At 41.2% G+C, this 17722-nt stretch overlaps 4 protein-coding genes across 5 annotated transcripts; all 4 read left to right on the plus strand.

The window, feature by feature from the left end:
• The first annotated feature begins 4433 nt into the window (after window positions 1-4433).
• Window positions 4434-6769, plus strand: LOC117624676 (bidirectional sugar transporter SWEET2a-like). Its single transcript, XM_034356066.1, has 6 exons — window positions 4434-4633; window positions 5019-5055; window positions 5153-5369; window positions 5464-5622; window positions 5714-5833; window positions 5981-6769. The coding sequence occupies exons 1-6, from the start codon at window positions 4573-4575 to the stop codon at window positions 6092-6094; spliced, it is 708 nt and encodes a 235-aa protein (XP_034211957.1). The 5' UTR covers window positions 4434-4572; the 3' UTR covers window positions 6095-6769.
• A 627-nt stretch (window positions 6770-7396) lies between these two features.
• LOC117624781 (60S ribosomal protein L44) lies at window positions 7397-8638 on the plus strand. The gene is made up of 4 exons (XM_034356229.1): window positions 7397-7476; window positions 8002-8181; window positions 8312-8386; window positions 8478-8638. The coding sequence occupies exons 1-4, from the start codon at window positions 7474-7476 to the stop codon at window positions 8535-8537; spliced, it is 318 nt and encodes a 105-aa protein (XP_034212120.1). The 5' UTR covers window positions 7397-7473; the 3' UTR covers window positions 8538-8638.
• A 1132-nt stretch (window positions 8639-9770) lies between these two features.
• On the plus strand, window positions 9771-13997 carry LOC117624681 (transcription factor GTE12-like). 2 transcript variants are annotated; one of them, XM_034356074.1, is made up of 10 exons: window positions 9773-10031; window positions 10630-11609; window positions 11767-11830; window positions 11910-12079; window positions 12176-12236; window positions 12328-12411; window positions 12511-12632; window positions 12738-12804; window positions 13334-13455; window positions 13549-13997. In XM_034356074.1, the coding sequence occupies exons 2-10, from the start codon at window positions 10770-10772 to the stop codon at window positions 13789-13791; spliced, it is 1773 nt and encodes a 590-aa protein (XP_034211965.1). In that variant the 5' UTR covers window positions 9773-10031; window positions 10630-10769; the 3' UTR covers window positions 13792-13997. The 2 variants fall into 2 exon arrangements, with proteins under 2 accessions (XP_034211966.1, XP_034211965.1); XM_034356075.1 differs by lacking the exons at window positions 12176-12236; window positions 12328-12411; window positions 12511-12632 and having other exon boundaries at window positions 9771-10031.
• On the plus strand, window positions 13922-16047 carry LOC117624230. Its single transcript, XM_034355376.1, has 5 exons — window positions 13922-13935; window positions 14714-14852; window positions 15167-15243; window positions 15400-15560; window positions 15647-16047. Exons 1-5 carry the CDS (start codon window positions 13922-13924, stop codon window positions 16045-16047), a joined length of 792 nt encoding a protein of 263 aa, XP_034211267.1.
• Window positions 16048-17722: the final 1675 nt, after the last annotated feature.

The following is a 17722-nucleotide window of genomic DNA, read 5'->3' on the forward strand; positions in this document are numbered from 1 at the left end:
CTCTTTCCGAATCGGGGACTGGGTCATGCGCAAGGTATCGCTTGCGACGAAGGATACCACGGAAGGAACCCTCGGACCTTCCTGGGAAGGACCATATGAAGTCATCGGTATCCTTCGCTCGGGAACTTATCGACTAAGAGGCACCAACGGCAAGGCTCTCGGCCATCCTTGGAACGTAGAACATCTCAAGTACTACTACAAGTGACCTAGCCTACGGCAGGTTGGAACTGCAATTACTCGATGTATTTGTTCTACTAGAATTAATAGAAAGCCCTCGGCACTATTACTTTAGCCTCTCTTTAAGTCATATTTGCCCACGGCAGCTAAAATGTTAACATCCTACGGCGCTCTACATTAGCCTACGGCAATTGGCGATCGTTAATGTTTTTTTACCCTACAGATCCCTTCGGGACTTGGTCAAAATTTAAACTTGACAACAGCGTCCTTATTAGCCTACGGTAATGAGTGACTTTTGACCAGTAATTGGCCTACGGCAATTACCAGTTATAGCTTGTGGAATCCGATTGTAAAGTTCGATCGGCAATACGTCTACGGCGATTAGCAAAAATAACGTACACAGTTAAAAGTTGGATAAGAACTTTAAAATTTCAAATTAAAAGATGCCCTCGGCACCAATGTGTTCAAAGTAGATACTAAAAAAAAAAAAAAAAAACAAATTAATAAGTACAATATATCAAGGCCCTCAGGCAGTGGCCTCGGCAGCGGCTTCATCCCCAGTAGTGGCCTCGGCAGATCCAAGCACCTCCGCGGCGTCCTCCCCTTCATAATCTTCGATCATTTCTTCGGTAAGTCCCTCCGGAAGGGGAGGAGGATCAGCGGCGAAGTTCAGGTTCAGCTTCTGTCCAGGATTGTACCGCTTGAACCGGTACAGTAGATCTGCCATCTCCGAGCCAACTTCCTTGTCCAGCAGGGTAGTGAACTCAGCAGACGAGCGGTAGCCCTGAACAGCTGACTGGACGGCAGCCTCGATCTCCGCGGCCTTGGTCCGCTCGGACTCCTGCAGGGCATCCTGGATGGCTTCCGAAACGGCTTCGGCATCCCGCGCTGCCGCCCGCGCCGCTTCCAAAGCAGCTCGCATCTGTTCCGCCTTCGCCTCCGAAGCGAGAGCTTGCCGTTCGGCGGCCTCTTTTTCTTTGAGCAACTGGGCGTGCTCCTGGAGCGCCTTGCCGGCTTCGGCAACCTTGGCCCTGCCGTCATTGTAGGCCCTTTTCGCCCGCTCGGCAGCGCTGATAGCCCGTTTGACGCAGAGCCACATGTCCATCGACGCCTGCACACGAAAGGCAACTTATTTAAAAACGGAACACCACTTGGCGTAAAAACAATAAACAGCGAGGGAAGAAAGAATTTCTTACCGCGGCTTGGAGACGAAAAGCGCGTCCCGCTTGCTCCCGAAGGGCCTTCTTCGGCAGCTCGTCAACCTCCGGCAGCTCCATTTGGGAGCCGAGGATCATGTGATTGACGAATTGGACCGTCTTAGACGGGCAGGCGATGGTTACGGCCTCGGTAGGTCCGTCTTCATCCTCCGCCGCGAATACGGCCCTCGAAGCCTCTGACGGACGGCTCCGTTTGGATGCCGGCGAAGCCTCCAGGTCGACCGTCACCGGCCGTTTACCGGCTGCTCTTGAGGCAGCGGCCTCGGCCTCCAACTGCCTCGGCGCGGAAACTTCGGCAGAGGGCCAGGCAACAGGCTCGGCACCCAGCTGACGCAGCCGCTCCGCCAAGGTTACGTCCTCGGGATCCGTGGACGGCCGAACGGAAGGCGCCTCGGGCTGTTTCCTTTGTCTTTTGCCCTGCAGTCCCATCATGAGCCGCCTCTTGGACGACTCGCTCATTTTCTTGGCTTCGGCAGCCTGCCTTGCGTCCGTCACTATAAAAAAAAAAAATTTCAGGTCGGCAAGCGAAATTCTCAAGCAAAGGAAGTATTAAAATGCAAGTAAACTTACTCTCGGCAGGGTCGACGAGCCTGGCTCTGATGAGGTTGTCGGTAAAGAGCAGGCGGGGGTAGATCCGATCGGCAGCCGGGACCTTCAGCCTCACTCTCTCGAGCTGCTGAATCTCAGCCTGAGAGGGGGTCGGTTGCTTGATTTTGCCTACCAAGGAAAAAAAAGAAAAAAAGAGAGAGAATCAGTAAACAAATATCAGAAGAAAAACAAAAAAAAACGACCGCCTACCGATCGGCAGCTAAGAACCCTACCGGCGGTTTGGAAAGTCGTGGGTACTGAAAACTGCGGGCGCACTCCCGATGGCGATTCCCAATCCCCAGAGAGTAGCACTCGCCGATTCCTCCACGACTTCTGGGAAGTCGGCACCGAGCTGACGAAGTGACCTCGCTCGGAAGCCTTCAAGCAGTTCGCCTGAACCCAGCCACCATGGTCGGCACTCTTCGACTTGGTGATGCTGTAGAGGTAGGAGAATTGCTCGTAGGAAGGCTCCCCCTCCCCGGCAATCCCAAATGCCGTTATCACTCCCATTAGGGCCACCCAGAAGTTGGGGTTGTACTGGCCCGGAGCATACCCGATCTGGGCAAGTATCCTTTGCACGGCAGGATGCAACGGCAGCCTCACCCCCTGCACCAGCATGTCGGTGAAGAAGGCGACTTCGCCATCTCCGGGGTCGCTGAGGGACTCGGTCGGACTCGGAATCCTCATCTTCACCGAGTCAGGGATGAGGTATTCAGCTCTAATCTTTTGGAGCTCCCGTTCGGTAATCTTGTTCGGCTCCAAATAGTCGACCCCGAACAGGGCCCTCTTCGGCACGCCTATCGGTATCCTAGATCGCTCCCTATGGACGATTGTTATCCTCGGCCGAGAGGCGCCGGCAATGGCCTCATCACGACCAGAGGTAGAAGCCTCCGGCTGGTGATCGGAAGTACCGAATCGGGTACCATCTTTGTGGACCATGGCTAACGGAAGCGGCTGCCCCGTCATCAGCCCCTTACCGACACCATGGGCAGGAACGGAGTTCACCTCCTCACCGATAATTTCAACATCGGTGTCCTCTTGCCCCTCGGCATCGAGACTCACGGCCAAACTAGATGTGTCCCAGCCCGATGACAACTCCTCATCGAACGCATTGGGCTCACTGCCGAAGGAAGACTCGCTAGCCGACATCTACAAGAAAAAAGAAAAAAAAAATAGGGCTAAGGTTCTGTAATGAACTACCCTACCGATGTCTACGCCACTACCTATAGTCCACTAGACTACCGAAGGAAAGCACTTATAGACGATCGGGTAAGCCTATACTACGGAAGCACGCGGAAATATAAGAAAAATTATTAGGCTACCGAACGGTAACTTACCTTGGGTATTGTTGAGACTTTGATTGCCGTTCAGACGCTTCGGTATTCGCCTTGATTGCCGATAAACACTTCGAAAATCGCCTCGATTGCCGTTCGCACTCCTCAGAAATCGCCTACGCAGAGCTCTCGCTTCAATTCTCAAATGCAAAGTGAGTTTTGCGCCTGGAGCAACCTCTATTTATAGGGAGATGGCTGCAACGGTACGCCTCGGGAAACCAAACGGCTCATAATTGCAGCCGTCAGACGTCACTTCGCTAGCCACGTGTCGCTTAACGGGTGGCGATGTGGGCTGCACGCCGGGTGCAGAAGACGAAGCGTCTCTGCACGCCCGGTGCAGAAGACGAAGAGTCTCCACGCGCCAGGCACGGGAAACGAGGCGTCTCTGCCCTCTCTCCTCTGAGCATCGGCGACCATCGGATCCCAGGGGAACCTTCCCCAAGCGAACTTGCCGAACGGCAGGACAGCTACGAACCTTCAGGGGAGAACCAAATTCCCCTCCGAAGAACCTTCGGAAGAGAACTTGGGGGACTACTGTTTATACCGCATATTAGCGACCAATGACCACCTGACACGTGGACGGAGTCAACATTTAACACTACAAGCCCTTCGGCAAGGACCCTACCGAATCATATGCATCCTGGTGCTTATGCTCTTGGACACGTGTTATGCCCACAATCCACTCCTGCAGTCCCACATCGGAGATTCCAAAATAAACACACCTCCCAGGGCCTATATAAGGAGACCCCTATTCCCAAAAGAGGGGGGACAGAAGGATCAACGGTACGCTATCGCTTGATCTGTAGTCTAATCTTTACTAAATCCGTACTTACTTAAGCATCGGAGAGCCTTCGGCCGGTACCACACCGGTACCCCAAGGTCTTACCGAACGTGTCCTTTTGCAGGACCTCGATCTTCCGAAGACTAACTCCCTTCCGAAGACATCATATCACTAAGTTGGGCGAGCCACGTGGATAAACCACTTTTTCGCATCAACAAACATAATTGGATGATCATTAGATTAACATAATCCCAAATAGTTGGTAGTAAGTAATGACTGGTGCCAGTTTTCTGGTAACAAGTATATAATTAATAAAACGCCTTCCCTTTTGGACCATTAATGTACAAAGCTACAAGAGAGAGAGAGAGAGAGAGAGAGAGAGAGAGAGAGAGAGCGCTTCTGTTTGGTGTTGCGTAGCAGCCAGTGAAGTTGTACATACATTTTCTAATCTCTGGTTTTGATCATTCATAGATCGATGTTGTCAACTGGGTTGTCTTCTGTTTATTTAGGTTTCAGTACTGCAGCCGGCATTGCTGGTACCCTTCTTCATTTTGACACCATATCTGCTCCAATATGCTTCTTTCATTGTATATATTTGCTTATAACTTCTTTCAATATATGATTGAGGTATAGTTTTCTGTGTGTTTTTTGTTTCAGGAAGCAAAACCATGAATTATATTGAATGAATTTATATAATACTGTTGCGGGTCAAGAACTTTACCTTGATTGAAGGGTTTTGAATTGTTAATTTAAGATGAAAATTCATATGTTGTTTAAGATGCATGTATAGGAATCAGCTTGGATAGCAAGTTTATGGTTTGCTTAGCATTTCTAAATTTAGTTAAGGAAAAGGAAATCTTCATCAAATATGTTTTTATGAGTTCCAAGAAACATTCTAACACCCATCTCTGTCAACTGCAGGGAATATATTTGCCTTCGTGTTGTTTGTGTCACCATTGTAAGTTGCTCAAAAAGTTTATGAGAAAAAAAAATGGAAATTTATGAAATTATGCACTTCCCCACTAATTATATATGAATCTTTTTATGTTTTCCAGGCCAACATTCAAGAGAATCATTAGAAACAAGTCAACAGAACAATTCTCTGGATTGCCCTACATATATGCCCTTTTGAATTGCTTGATATGTCTTTGGTATGGCATGCCTGTAGTGAAGACTGGTATTATATTGGTGGCTACAGTCAATTCATTTGGGGCTGTTTTCCAGTTAGTCTACTTGAGCATTTTCATTACGTACGCTGAAAGAGCAACTAAGGTTATAATCTCTCCCCAGTAGACCTGCACTTCTATTGAAATCCCTTTTACAACTCTGCATGACTGTCTGCTGTTCCTTAAAATGTTCATTGCAGCTGAGGATGTTGGGATTCTTAGGGGCAGTTGCTGTTATATTCGTGTTCGTTGTCTTCGTGAGCTTAGGAGTTTTAGAGTATGATGACAGGCAAACGTTCGTTGGATATTTGAGTGTCGCTTCACTTATTTCAATGTTTGCTTCGCCGCTGTTTATCATAGTAAGTTCGGGCGGACCAATTCTCACTCAGATTGCTTTTAGACAGTGCAATTTCTTGTCACTGATGTGGTTTCTCATATACCCTTTTGCAGAAACTGGTGATCAAAACAAGGAGTGTTGAATTCATGCCATTTAATCTCTCTTTTGCAACTTTCTTGATGAGTCTCTCTTTCTCTGCCTACGGAATATTCAAGGAAGACCCCTTCCTTTATGTAAGTCTTCTGTTTTCTGCAGCAAGATCTTGACATGCCAATCCAAATTCCATCAGCTATTATATCACTCTAAGCAGAAAACCACATCACGCTTTTATTACTTATTGACTTGTGTTTATCTGTCCTCAAATGATATTTTGGATGCAGATCCCAAATGGTATTGGAACAATTTTAGGCCTTGTCCAGTTGGCTCTCTACTCCTACTATAGCAAAATATCTGGAGAAGACTCAAGAGAACCATTGATAGTTTCATATGTGTGAAACTTACCGGCCTAATACTCAATACAGTAAAAGTCAAGTGCCAAGTATTTCTTTCAGCTGTATAGACAAGAGGAAAATATGGCAATCGGTATTTACGCAGTGGCCGGAAAGGGGCATTCATTTTGTCCATATCATGGCATATGAAACAGTTAATTGGAAAAGGGCCATTTCCAACAATCGTTGTTGGGCATAAAGCGTTATAGCGAAAGAGCAGTATCAGATTTTGTTAAAGTTTTACCAAAAGGAAACTGATAAGTTGATGCAGAACCTTGTGCTGTTTAAAGGGGTTTACATTTTGCTTGGTTGGTACTTGTTATACAGTGCTGCAGATGGTTCCCATTCTAGAATTGCACCAAATGTGGATCCACTTTCATCTTGTAAGGTTTGGATGACTAGCTTATATTCAAAGGCCTGCCACCATTTTGGAGCAAGAGCATTTTCTCCATCTATGTTTTCTTGCCTATCAAGATCAAGCAAGTAGATTGCTTGTACGAAGCACAAAAAGCTAGTTATTCAATGTCCCAACGAATTCTTTCAATATTCTTGTATATTTCTCACAGGCCTCGAGTTTTTATAGGGTAAAATTCCTATTTGACTATTATTTTCTTCTTTTGTGTGGCACACGTTGACTTGAAATTTGGGAGACACGACCAGTGATATAGGCAAATTTGCTAACCTTTGTTTTCTTTATACTTCTGTAATCAACACCATGGGAGAAACGACCAGTGACACTAATCTTGTAGCTATTGTGGTAACAATCACACCATGTTTTTTAGGAAATTAAAAAGGCTTAAAAGTTGTTTATCTATGGACAATTAAAAAGTGAACAAAGAGCTGAATTGGATTCATGTCTTGCATTGGGTGTCTCAACCTTCCATGATCCTCATGATAGTATTAGGTATTTTATTAGTGAAAATTTACTTGGAGTATGAAAGCCTCGAGTCATTGTTTAGTTTCTCTGTTGTGTGTTAGTCCCCTTTCTTCACCAAAAAAGAAAAGAAAAGTGAACATAGAAAATAGATTTGTAACTCAAGTGGATAATAATAGCATTTACTCTTGCACCCGATATTCTTGTATATAACAATTATTTGTAATTATTTTTTAAGTTTTAAAAATGATGTAATATTTTTATTCTTTTTATTGGGAATATGAGTTTGTTTAGAGGTGATACGGATTGAGAGCCATACAAAAGCCCAACTTTGAGATTAGGCCAGGAGGCCCAAACCCAATCTACCTTGAAAATAAGAAATCCTGAGACTAATAAAAAGCCCATCCCATCAAGTATAAAACCGGACGCTTACTACTCTGCTACCCTCTAGGGTTCTTACTACGATTGTTGTGTTCCTGCTCAGTCTTGTATCGGCGCCGCTTCCTTCACCATGGTATCTCTCTCTACCCTCTTCCCTCTTATCTCTCACAGACACAGGTGTAATCGTGTGCTTTTAATGTTTGATTGGGATTTGTTTGTTTTAAGTGGTGTATGTGAGAAAATCAAACATAAATTTGGATTTTGTTTGTGGTTTTTCTTTTCATTTTGTGTTTTTGTTTCGTTTAGCTTAAACTTCAATGTTTTGTTTTGTTTTTATGGGTTGAAGTTGGTATTGACGATAGCTTAGGGTTATATAGTGCAACTTGACATCTGAAAATGAACCGATCTTATTGGGATGTGCAACTGTTAAACTTGCTAAGTTCTTGTCACACAAAACAATTATTTTGTTATTCACAGAGATTTGTTATTGATTTGGTTCTTACGCTGCTCACTGTGAATAGGGTTCTTATCAGATGGCATAATCTCATTCTGTTTGTAATTAGTTTTTTTTATTCTGCTTGCTATAACTGGGTTTTCTCTAAATTGCTTAGTCCATATTTTATTAACATGGATCATAACTCATGGTGTAATGTTGCAGGTGAACGTTCCAAAGACAAAGAAGACTTACTGCAAGAGCAAGGAGTGCAAGAAGCACACCTTGCACAAGGTTACACAATACAAGACAGGCAAGGCTAGTATTGCTGCTCAGGGGAAGCGTCGTTATGATCGCAAGCAGTCTGGTTATGGTGGTCAGACCAAACCAGTCTTCCACAAGAAGGTATAAGCCAAATTGTCGGTTCCAACAGTTTATTTTATCCCTTATTCGCTTCGGTCAGATTTATTTTGTCTTGTGTCTTGTTATTAGTTTTTAAATTTGGTGCATGTTTAACCTCGATGTCTCTAAACAGGCAAAGACCACTAAGAAGATTGTCCTGAGGCTCCAATGCCAGGGTTGCAAACATGTATCCCAGCACCCAATCAAGGTTGGTGTTGTGGTGTAAATTGTTGCTTTTGGTTTCTACCCAAGATTTTTTTTATAACGATTAAGTAATCTGATCTCTTGTTTTTCTGCAGAGGTGCAAGCACTTTGAAATTGGTGGAGACAAGAAGGGGAAGGGAACATCTCTGTTTTAAATGCATTATTTTGCTTGTACTTTTGTGCTGCACTTCTATTTTGTTGGAGCTTTTAAGCAAGTATGGAAGATTTGTTCAAGTTTTTGTTAGTTTATGTCAAACATCAAAGTGTTTGTGACACTTTTTCTGTTATCAGTTGAGAATTGAGATTAGAGTTCCAATACAGCGTTCACCGTTGTCACTAATTTATATGTTTCAATTTGCATCTTTAGCACTAGATGTTTTGTTTCAGTTTAATTTGCTAATATCAGTTGGGGTTGGCTGATAGTGATTATGGGGTTGGCATTGAATCAGCCGAACCTAAACGGTCCATTGCGGTTTGGTTCGGTTTTACCATCAAAAGTTGTGAACAGTCTCAAAGTTGAACCAAATTGTAATGGTTGATTTTGTTTTTAGATTATGACCCAATACTTATTGTAAGGGGTCAGTTGGGGTTGGCATTGAATCAGCCAAACCTAAAGGATCCGTTGCCGTTTAGTTCGGTTTTACCATCAAAAGTTGAGCGGTCTCAAAACTGAACCAATTGGTTTTTAGATTATGACCCAATACTTGTTGTAAAGGGTGAATGTGCGACGATTGCTAAACTCTTTAACCCTGGAGAGTGCTCATTTACCTGATCGACCTTCTGTGATGCTTTTTTAAATTATTTTATTTTACAAATTTTGGCTGATCATAGGATTAAATTCTATAATCTTTAGACCTTAAATAATTATTCATCTAACAAATTAAATAGACACTAATTCACCGTTTATTCATCCACCCTCTACGTATCTATGTTTTCGTAATGTCTTTTTACAAACCGATAAAAAAAAAATCTCTCTCAAACCACTCGAATTTTGTTTATGTATTTTAGAGCGTATATCCAAGATATTATTTAAACAGATTCTACAAAGTTAAATTTTATTTTATTTTAATAGAAACTTAATTAATATATTTTTCTCCCAATATGCAATTTTTGAGTTTATCTCTCATATTGCGGTTTAAAAATCCACCATTTCACTTAGAACTGATTATTTATACATTTATGTACATAACACATGGAAATAAAATATGATAAATTAGGCACTCTTGGAATTTCCCAAAACCAAATCCCAGAGAGGAAAGGAAACTTCGACCAAGGAACGAAGGGTAAAAATGTAATTTTACACAGTGCATAAAAAAGGGAAAGAAAGAATCTTATAAATATCGCTTAGAAGATCCAATTCCCATCCAATCCAAATCTACGCGTAAAATATATATTTTTCTAAAATTAAAAAAAGCTTAGCTGTTTTGGAGTCGAGTAAAAAGAGAAAAACCCTAAGCCCCTACCACTTCACTGTGCTCTCTTCCTTTCTTCTCACTCCCACCCTCCCTCTCTCTCTAAACCCTAGTCTCTTCCTCATATCGCATACCCACGACCACGAGGGGGCTTTTGGGCCCTCTCGCTCTCGCTGCGTCGCTCTCTACGCACAATCAGTCGGTGGTCAGCTAGCTCTCTCCCTTCGATCAATTTCGGTGAGTTCGTCTTCTACTCTTATCTCACGATTTTCTTACTTTGTTTTTTCATGCTTTTAGTCGTCGTCTTCATCTGGGTTTCCTGCCTTGTTACTTTGTAGTCTTGGGTTTCTCTTTTTCTGGCGTTTTCATGAATCTGTGTGTGGATCTCGTGATTTTATGTTTCTGGGTTTTTCCTAATTTCTTTGTGTTTGGGACCTAATTAAAGTGTGTCAAGAGCATGATTTTTGGTACTTGGGGGTGTTTTAAAAATCAGCCATTGTTATGCCGATATGTTGCTTGGTTAATTTGTTATTTGACTTCTGGAAATCCTTTTTATGTACTTATGCAGATACAATCCTTTAGGGTAATTATTATAGTCGGAGTAGTTGAATTGAATTTTTATGATGTCACAGTCTGAATCACCACAGGCCCCTCAATTTATTTAGTATGTTATTGGGGAAAAAAAAAAAAAAAACTGGAGAGTGGGCTATCTACATACTAGGTGTTTTGTTAAATTTATTTTTTATTTTTTACTGTAGAAGTATTACGCAGTACACTTCTTGTGCATTGATAGCACTATTTGTTGCTTAATTTTTGCAAACTTTTTTTTTTGCAGAGGTTGGTGTGTTTTTATACCTGTGTTGTGAGAGGACACTGGTTTTCTCAGAGTTATTGGATATTAGGGAAGCCATAAATTTTTTCCTAAGAACTTGAAATTCGGGCTTTGTCCATCTTGGATCGACACAGTTTGTTAGTATGATTGCCACTAAAACCATGCTATCAAGCAACAAGCTGAAGATTAAATTTGCCTGCAAAAGAATTGAAGCTGATCTTGGCAAAAAAATAGAAGCTGATCCTCAGAAACGCTCGTGTGACTTTGGGCATCAAGTTTCACTTAATGAGGTCAGCTCAATGGCAAAACCTTCTTTCCCAGGTTCTAAGAAGCGTGCAGCCCCAGAAGCTCTCGAATCTCAGAAAGAGAAGAAGCTGAAGATGGATCGTAGTGTGACGTTGCAGTGTTCAACGATTCTGAAAACACTGATAACTCATAAGGATGGTTGGGCTTTCAGTAAACCAGTTGATCCCTTGTCTCTAAACATTCCTGATTACTTTCATATTATTTCTCATCCCATGGATTTGGGCACGATAAAATCAAAGCTGGAGAAAAATATGTACCGCAACACTGAAGAGTTTGCAGCTGATGTCAGACTGACTTTTTCTAATGCCATGGTCTACAATCCTCCTGCCAATATTTTTCATCAGATGGCCAAAAACCTGAATAAGATTTTTGAGATGAGATGGTGTCTTTTAGGTGGGAAATTGAATCATGGAAGCTCAAAGGTTGAACCAGGGAAATCATTGAGTGGTCAAATTAAGAAAGTAACTTATACAAGGCAGAATCCTGATAGAACTCCTCCCTTTCATAATATGTCGGTGACCAAGAGGTCCATGCCTTCCGAAGAGAAGGTCAGAGTTCATGTTGATACAAGGCAGAATCTCAGTAGAACTCCTCCCTTTCATAATATGTCGGTGACCAAGAGGTCCATGCCTTCCGAAGAGAAGGTCAGAGTTCATTTTGGTGTGAGTGATGGTGAGGTAAGTAAGAAATTGTGATTTTCTTTTGCTTACAAAGATGTTTACTGGATTGGTACAAAAACGTAAAATTTGCATTTCCTATTCTAGATTAGTAGTTATGCTGTTGAAGTAGTTTGCATTTCCTTTTCTGTCAGAGTAATATATATTTTGTTTACAGGCAGAGCTTTCCAAAACAGTGCAGCATTGCACTCCCAAATTGTTAGCAAAGAACTCTAATAGAGGTATGAAAGAAAAACAAGCTTCAGGCTTTAGTTTCTGCTTTATGGATATCTATGCGTGCTAATTCAGTGTGTCATACAGGCACTGATAGTGGCAGTAGACAAGCTTCAGGCGCTATGAATGCAAACCAGCCATCAAGCCCGGTTGGCAGAAAATGTGGTTCATGTGGCAACCTTGCATGTCGATGCGGGCTTCCTTGTGACTCAATGGGCAGAGATCATGGTTTGTCTAATCCCAATGCATCCAGACTGGTATGCATGAAAATATTTCTTTTAATGTCCTTGAGAGTTTAAGTTAAGAGTTTTATGTTCTTTTAGCAGTAATTGAAACTTCTTATTCAATTCTAGGATTGTCAAGCAAAAAGCTTGTCAACATCCCAGATGAGCAAGTCAGATCCAGAATCTGATGGTGAGATGACGCAACAATTTGTTATATTATGATATTTAACCAGTTATTTTAGTGATCTGAGTACTGGATTGGTGTTGGAAATAATATGAAGGGGCTGTAAGTGCTTTGGATGATGAAAACATTTGTCCCAGCCCTCAGCTTACAACTCCAGTAACAGATGCTGCTTCTGGAGAAGGTAAGTTTATTCACCAGCAATGCCAAAATTAAGTTGTAGCATCGTCCATTTTGGCATATGTGGACTTATTAAATTGGAGTTCTTACTGAATTGTTTCAGAATGGAAAACTTCTCTTTTTGATGTTCAACTTTCACCAAAAAGAGCTCTCCGTGCTGCAATGCTAAAGAGCCGCTTTGCAGACACTATTTGGAAAGCTCAACAAGAAAAACTCCTGGATCAAGTAAGCTTCATTTTTTCACAAGATCATGCAAGGCTAGTTGGATACTGAGTGAGAAGGTTTCCATGCAATTTTAGTAATTTACTTGTTTTTCATTCTTACATCCAGGGTGGTAGATGTGATCCAATGAAGATGCGACAGGAAAAAGCAAGATTGGAGAGGAGGCAGCATGAAGGTAAAGCTGGCTTTGTTTCTTCCTTTATTCTTTGCCATCATTTTGGGTTTGAAGATTCTTAATTTTATAAGAATGCAACCAATAGTTATACTGTATCAGGTTAGCCTCATGTGTGCAATGTGAAAGTGCACGATTTTTAAGTTAAGGGCTTGTCTGCGTGGCAAACACTTGCTTGGTGTTCTTTTTCAGTTTTCTTGATTTGTACCAAAACGTTTTTTGGTCATTTAGGTGGATAACAATTCTAACTTTTTAAAGGCCAAATTGAATCTTTTATCTGTTTTCTTTCTTTTTTGTTTTGGCCATATTGACTCTTGGTCTCCCAGTCCTAGTGTTTTGGCCATGTTGAATCTTGCTCTCCAGTCCTAGTGTTTGATAACAAAATTCATGGATCTTGATGTTGAAGTTTGTTGCAATATCATGATTATCATGATTATATTGTTAAAGCATTACACTGCATGACTCATCAATAAAATCTCCTGCTGCACCTACCTTATATTAATTGATGATCTTAAACTTTACCATACTACAGAGAAGGCAAGGATTGAAGCTGAAATAAGAGCTGCTGAAGCCGCCACACGAATGAGGGCTGAGATTGAGTTGAAGCAGCAACGGAAGAGAAAAAGAGAAGAAGCTCGAATTGCACTTGAGAAGGTTTACCTTTGTTTTTCATATTTACAACTTCTTGCGTGAATGTTATCTCTTTGGTGCCTTTGTGGTCTTAATTTGCTGAGTGTCCTTATCCAGATGCAAAGAACGGTTGAGATTGATCAAAACTTGAGGATCCTAGAGGAACTTGAAAGATTAACTGGATTCTCTCCATCCACTCCTCTTCTCAACTGTAAGGGTCGGTCTGGGGCGTTTAGAGGAGCGCACCTCCGATCGCCTTTGGAACAGTTAGGTTTGTTTATAAAGGCTGAATATTCGGGAGATGAGGATGATGATGAGTCAATTCTGAACGAGGATGGGGAGGAAGGGGAGATTGTTTGATACATTACGTGTTGGTCCCTTACTAATTGTATGTGTTCTGTTTTTCCAGCTCAAGATGTTTTGTATCAGTCTATCGAGAGGGAAAAGAGACCATTGTAAATAATTTTTTACTTTTTTTAATTTTCCGGTAATGGGGATATACGAGTATATATAATAGATTCTCTCTTAAAGAACGAAGAAGAAAGTGTCTGATCAGTTTTCTCTTACTCTACTTACTCTTTCCTCTGTCTCTGCTCTGCTCTAATCAAATGGTTCTACTTTTTTACCTGTTAATGAGTTCAAGTCCCATAATTAGTCTCATGGAGTAATTTCGATTCAGATTCCAGTCCGTATTTTGAATTCCGATTACACACAAAATCTGTAAAATAGTCCTTTCAACAAATAATTAACTTCCCAGATAAAAGACTAGAGTGATTCAAACTTGATTAACATCATAAACATCAGGTGAAGCATACGCCTTTCTTGAAGAAGGGTTTAGGGTTCAAACAGTGAAATAAGGGTAATATATTCCAACGGTCGAATTGGATTCGCTCCTTTTTGATAGGATACGCCTGTCGATTTGTGTGCGAGAGAGAAAAAGAGAGATGAGGCAGAGAAGAAAGATTGGATCATAAATCCCAGAAACCCTAATCGCGGAGGAAGAAGCAGAAGAAGGACAATTCTTCGGATGCTATCTGTTGACCTCTAGCAGCCCCCGCTATAAAGGCCACACCTATATTGGGTACCTTCCATCTTCCCCAATTTTTATTTTTTTTATTTTTTTTTATTTTTTCAAATTCTCAATCTGTTCAGAATAATCAGGTCAATCTTGATCCATCTGAAATTCTTTAAATTTTGAGGTTTTCTTTAGGGCTTGGATTAAGAAGAGAGCCCACTTTGACTGTGTCTTGGTTTATGTTTTATTTGGGCGGTGCTGATACAGATTCACAGTGAACCCACGGCGTCGTATAAGACAGCATAATGGAGAAATAGCTCAAGGTGCTTGGAGAACGAAGCGGAAGCGTCCATGGGAGATGGTCTTGTGCATCTATGGTTTCCCAACTAACGTTTCTGCTCTCCAGGTCTCTTCATTTCTTTTTTTCTTTTTTTCGCTTTACAATTATTTGTCTTAGTGCATTGCTCTGTATGATCTGTTTGTGTTTTTAATTTGATGATTGGGACCAAATTAGATACAAATTATTTGAGAATTATATTCTGATAATTATGTGTCATTTGAGGATATTTCCAGCTTGATTGGGACCCATCTTGAGTTGGCACCAATTCTAGGATCAATTTGGACCTGGTTAAAATTTGATTAATTGCATTACTATTTTAGGATTGATATTAATTGGAAATTTGGGACCTACTTTCTAATATTCCCTTTGGAACTTTGCAGTTTGAATTGTCCTGGCAGAACCCAACTGTATCAAAGGCAGGCAGGCTGCTGCAAGCTTTAAATCCCTGGGAGGGCTTGTCAGTAAGATCAAACTTGCATACACCATGCTCACTCTCCCTCCTTGGCAGAGGTATCATTTTATTTTCTTCCTTGTGAGTTGTGAATGGATGAATATTATACATGCGCTTTTGCTGTTATTGATGAAAAGTGATAGTGTTTCTATGTATCTTCAGCTTGAACATCACTGTAAACTTCTTTTCAACCCAGTACACCAAACGCTCCGCTGATTGTCCACGCCTTCCGGAACAGATGAAAGTCAGAGTCTGCTCCGTGGATGAGCTTCCTTCCTGTACCAAACTATCTGATGACCTTTTTGAAAATGAAGATGAGTGGTGTAATGAGAGGGAAATTAATGAAGATATGAATATTGTACACTACACGAAGAAACAATATCGGACTTCATGGCTCATAATTAAGCAGATTATCAGCAGAGTGATAGTGGCAATAGAATGAATGAAGTATATGGACACAGTAAAGAAGTAGGAGAAGATGAGTGGTATAATGGAAAAGAATGTGATGAAGCTATGAATTATGGTACATTACAGGAAGAAACATTATCAGATCTTATTGTTCAAAGTTCAGCAGATGATCAGCAGGATTATACTGGCAGTATAAGTAACGAAGCATATGGATGCAGTCAAGTAGTAGGAGAGGATTGTACAGAGCAATTTGGTTTTATTGAATCGCCAGTGAGAACACCATCTTCAAATGTCACTACCTCATTTGACACAGAAGTAACTAAAGATATAGGTTTGTTTGGATCTTCTGATGACATGGTGTTAAATTGGGCCGACCTGCAAGGGAACAATCGGCGGCTGTAGTTGCAGACAATGATCAGGTCCCCAGCAGAAGCTATCTCCGGCCTTGTGGAGCTGAGGTAATAGATTTGACAACTCTAGCTCCCCTATGCAGAAGGGATTTATGTGGCAAGAAGAGTAGAGTTGCTACTGTTTATCCTCAGATAATTGACTTGACCGAGTCAACCAATTTCATCCAACTATAGAATGTTGGACATGTATACCACAAACAATCAAACAAATTATGTAATCTATAGAGGAATTTATTGTCATCTTTGCCTGATGGCATATTGTAAGCACAATATTAAGAGCATTTTGGTTCAAATCTTACAGTTTGATGAAATAAAGATTTTTTTTTTTTACCCACTTGCTACATTCCATCCTGTTATTGTATATCGCATTTCCTCTGGTGTATTTATGCAGAGAAATTAATTTTTGAGAATGGAAGATGGTGCTGTGTTGCTAATTCTTTGTTGGCATACTTTTTCTTCTGTGCAAACTAAAAGGAAAATCTGAACATGTAAAAAGTTATCAAGGAGAATTCAAGAGAGCAGCTCCAATATTTGGTCAAATTAACAAATTTGGAGTAAATTTGTATCTTAAAAAAAATAGACAATTAGAGAAACTTCATATCTACCAAGCAAAGAAACTAAAGCCGATTGTACAAATATATTCAATACTCAGTTCTCTGCACATTGTGAAAATTAGACGGCTCTAACTTGTTGCCGAAGAGACTGCACGCCTGGATGACGTTGTGATATTGTGGCCTCAACGGCCGCACTTATGCGCAGAGAGAGAGAGAGAGAGATCGTGTCAATCAATTTTCACATTTAATTCTCATTCAAGTTTGGTTTTTGTCTTGTGGATTTTTCTCTGTTTGAACAATTTGGCTATTTTATGAGCTTGCAGGTGTTTTATAGGTCAGCGTGGTATCAATAAGGGTTCTGGACCATTGTGGACATTTTATCCCCGGTTTGGTTCTTGAGAATGGAAATTCAATTGCTTTCCCATGTTTGGTAAGTCCAGGCTTGGAAAATAGTTGCCTGGCACATGAGAAAGTAGGGGAGAAAGTGAAGCCATCTTCTTAACTTGGGTTTTGTTTTCCCTCATCATGAGAAAGTTTGGGAAAATGAGCCAACATTCAACGCACAATTTTCATGACTATTTTGTCCCTATGAACAATTTATAATTACAATGTATCATTAAATGCATTCTTTTTTTATTTGATTTAATATGAGTATAATTGGAAAATTATACAAACTTTGTTTTCCATTCCTACTCAAAACAAACATGGGAAAGGAAACAAAGTGAAATCTCCCAGTTACTTTCCCAACATTACCAAGCGTGGAAAATGAATCTTTCATTCTCATTCCTTGGGAAATGACATGGGAAATGATTTCCCCTCAAATCCATTCCGTGAACCAAACGGAGACTGAAGGCATTTTGTTTCAGCGTCCCCAAAACCATCAAATTGATCTTCTTCTCTGGGCCACTTGCTGTCGCTCGCATATAACACAGTCCATGTTTGAGATTGTTACTTGTCACTGTCAGTAACGAAGGTTCATTTTGGTAAGAACCTAAGAGTAATTTTAGACCCAACTGAAATCCCAATGTTGTATGCTCTTTGAAAATGGTGCTGTAGATGTAATTACTTGTTAGCAAACGAAGGAATATATCATGAAACGCAATTAGTGTTCTG

This window comes from Prunus dulcis, chromosome 4, assembly GCF_902201215.1.
Source record: "Prunus dulcis chromosome 4, ALMONDv2, whole genome shotgun sequence".
In the NCBI taxonomy this organism is placed as follows: Eukaryota; Viridiplantae; Streptophyta; class Magnoliopsida; order Rosales; family Rosaceae; genus Prunus; species Prunus dulcis.

What these genes read in the sequence shown, in the direction of transcription:
- LOC117624676 (XM_034356066.1), top strand. Translation starts at nt 4,573, where the DNA reads ATGTTGTCAACTGGGTTGTCTTCTGTTTATTTAGGTTTCAGTACTGCA. An exon ending in GTGTTGTTTGTGTCACCATT is followed by an intron (nt 5,056 to 5,152) that starts GTAAGTTGCTCA and finishes TATGTTTTCCAG; the next exon opens with GCCAACATTCAAGAGAATCA. An exon ending in AGGAAGACCCCTTCCTTTAT is followed by an intron (nt 5,834 to 5,980) that starts GTAAGTCTTCTG and finishes TTTTGGATGCAG; the next exon opens with ATCCCAAATGGTATTGGAAC.
- LOC117624781 (XM_034356229.1), top strand. An exon ending in AACCAGTCTTCCACAAGAAG is followed by an intron (nt 8,182 to 8,311) that starts GTATAAGCCAAA and finishes GTCTCTAAACAG; the next exon opens with GCAAAGACCACTAAGAAGAT. An exon ending in TATCCCAGCACCCAATCAAG is followed by an intron (nt 8,387 to 8,477) that starts GTTGGTGTTGTG and finishes GTTTTTCTGCAG; the next exon opens with AGGTGCAAGCACTTTGAAAT.
- LOC117624681 (XM_034356074.1), top strand. Translation starts at nt 10,770, where the DNA reads ATGATTGCCACTAAAACCATGCTATCAAGCAACAAGCTGAAGATTAAA. An exon ending in AGCAAAGAACTCTAATAGAG is followed by an intron (nt 11,831 to 11,909) that starts GTATGAAAGAAA and finishes TGTGTCATACAG; the next exon opens with GCACTGATAGTGGCAGTAGA. An exon ending in GGAGAGGAGGCAGCATGAAG is followed by an intron (nt 12,805 to 13,333) that starts GTAAAGCTGGCT and finishes ACCATACTACAG; the next exon opens with AGAAGGCAAGGATTGAAGCT.
- LOC117624230 (XM_034355376.1), top strand. An exon ending in CTAACGTTTCTGCTCTCCAG is followed by an intron (nt 14,853 to 15,166) that starts GTCTCTTCATTT and finishes GGAACTTTGCAG; the next exon opens with TTTGAATTGTCCTGGCAGAA. An exon ending in TTAAATCCCTGGGAGGGCTT is followed by an intron (nt 15,244 to 15,399) that starts GTCAGTAAGATC and finishes ATGTATCTTCAG; the next exon opens with CTTGAACATCACTGTAAACT.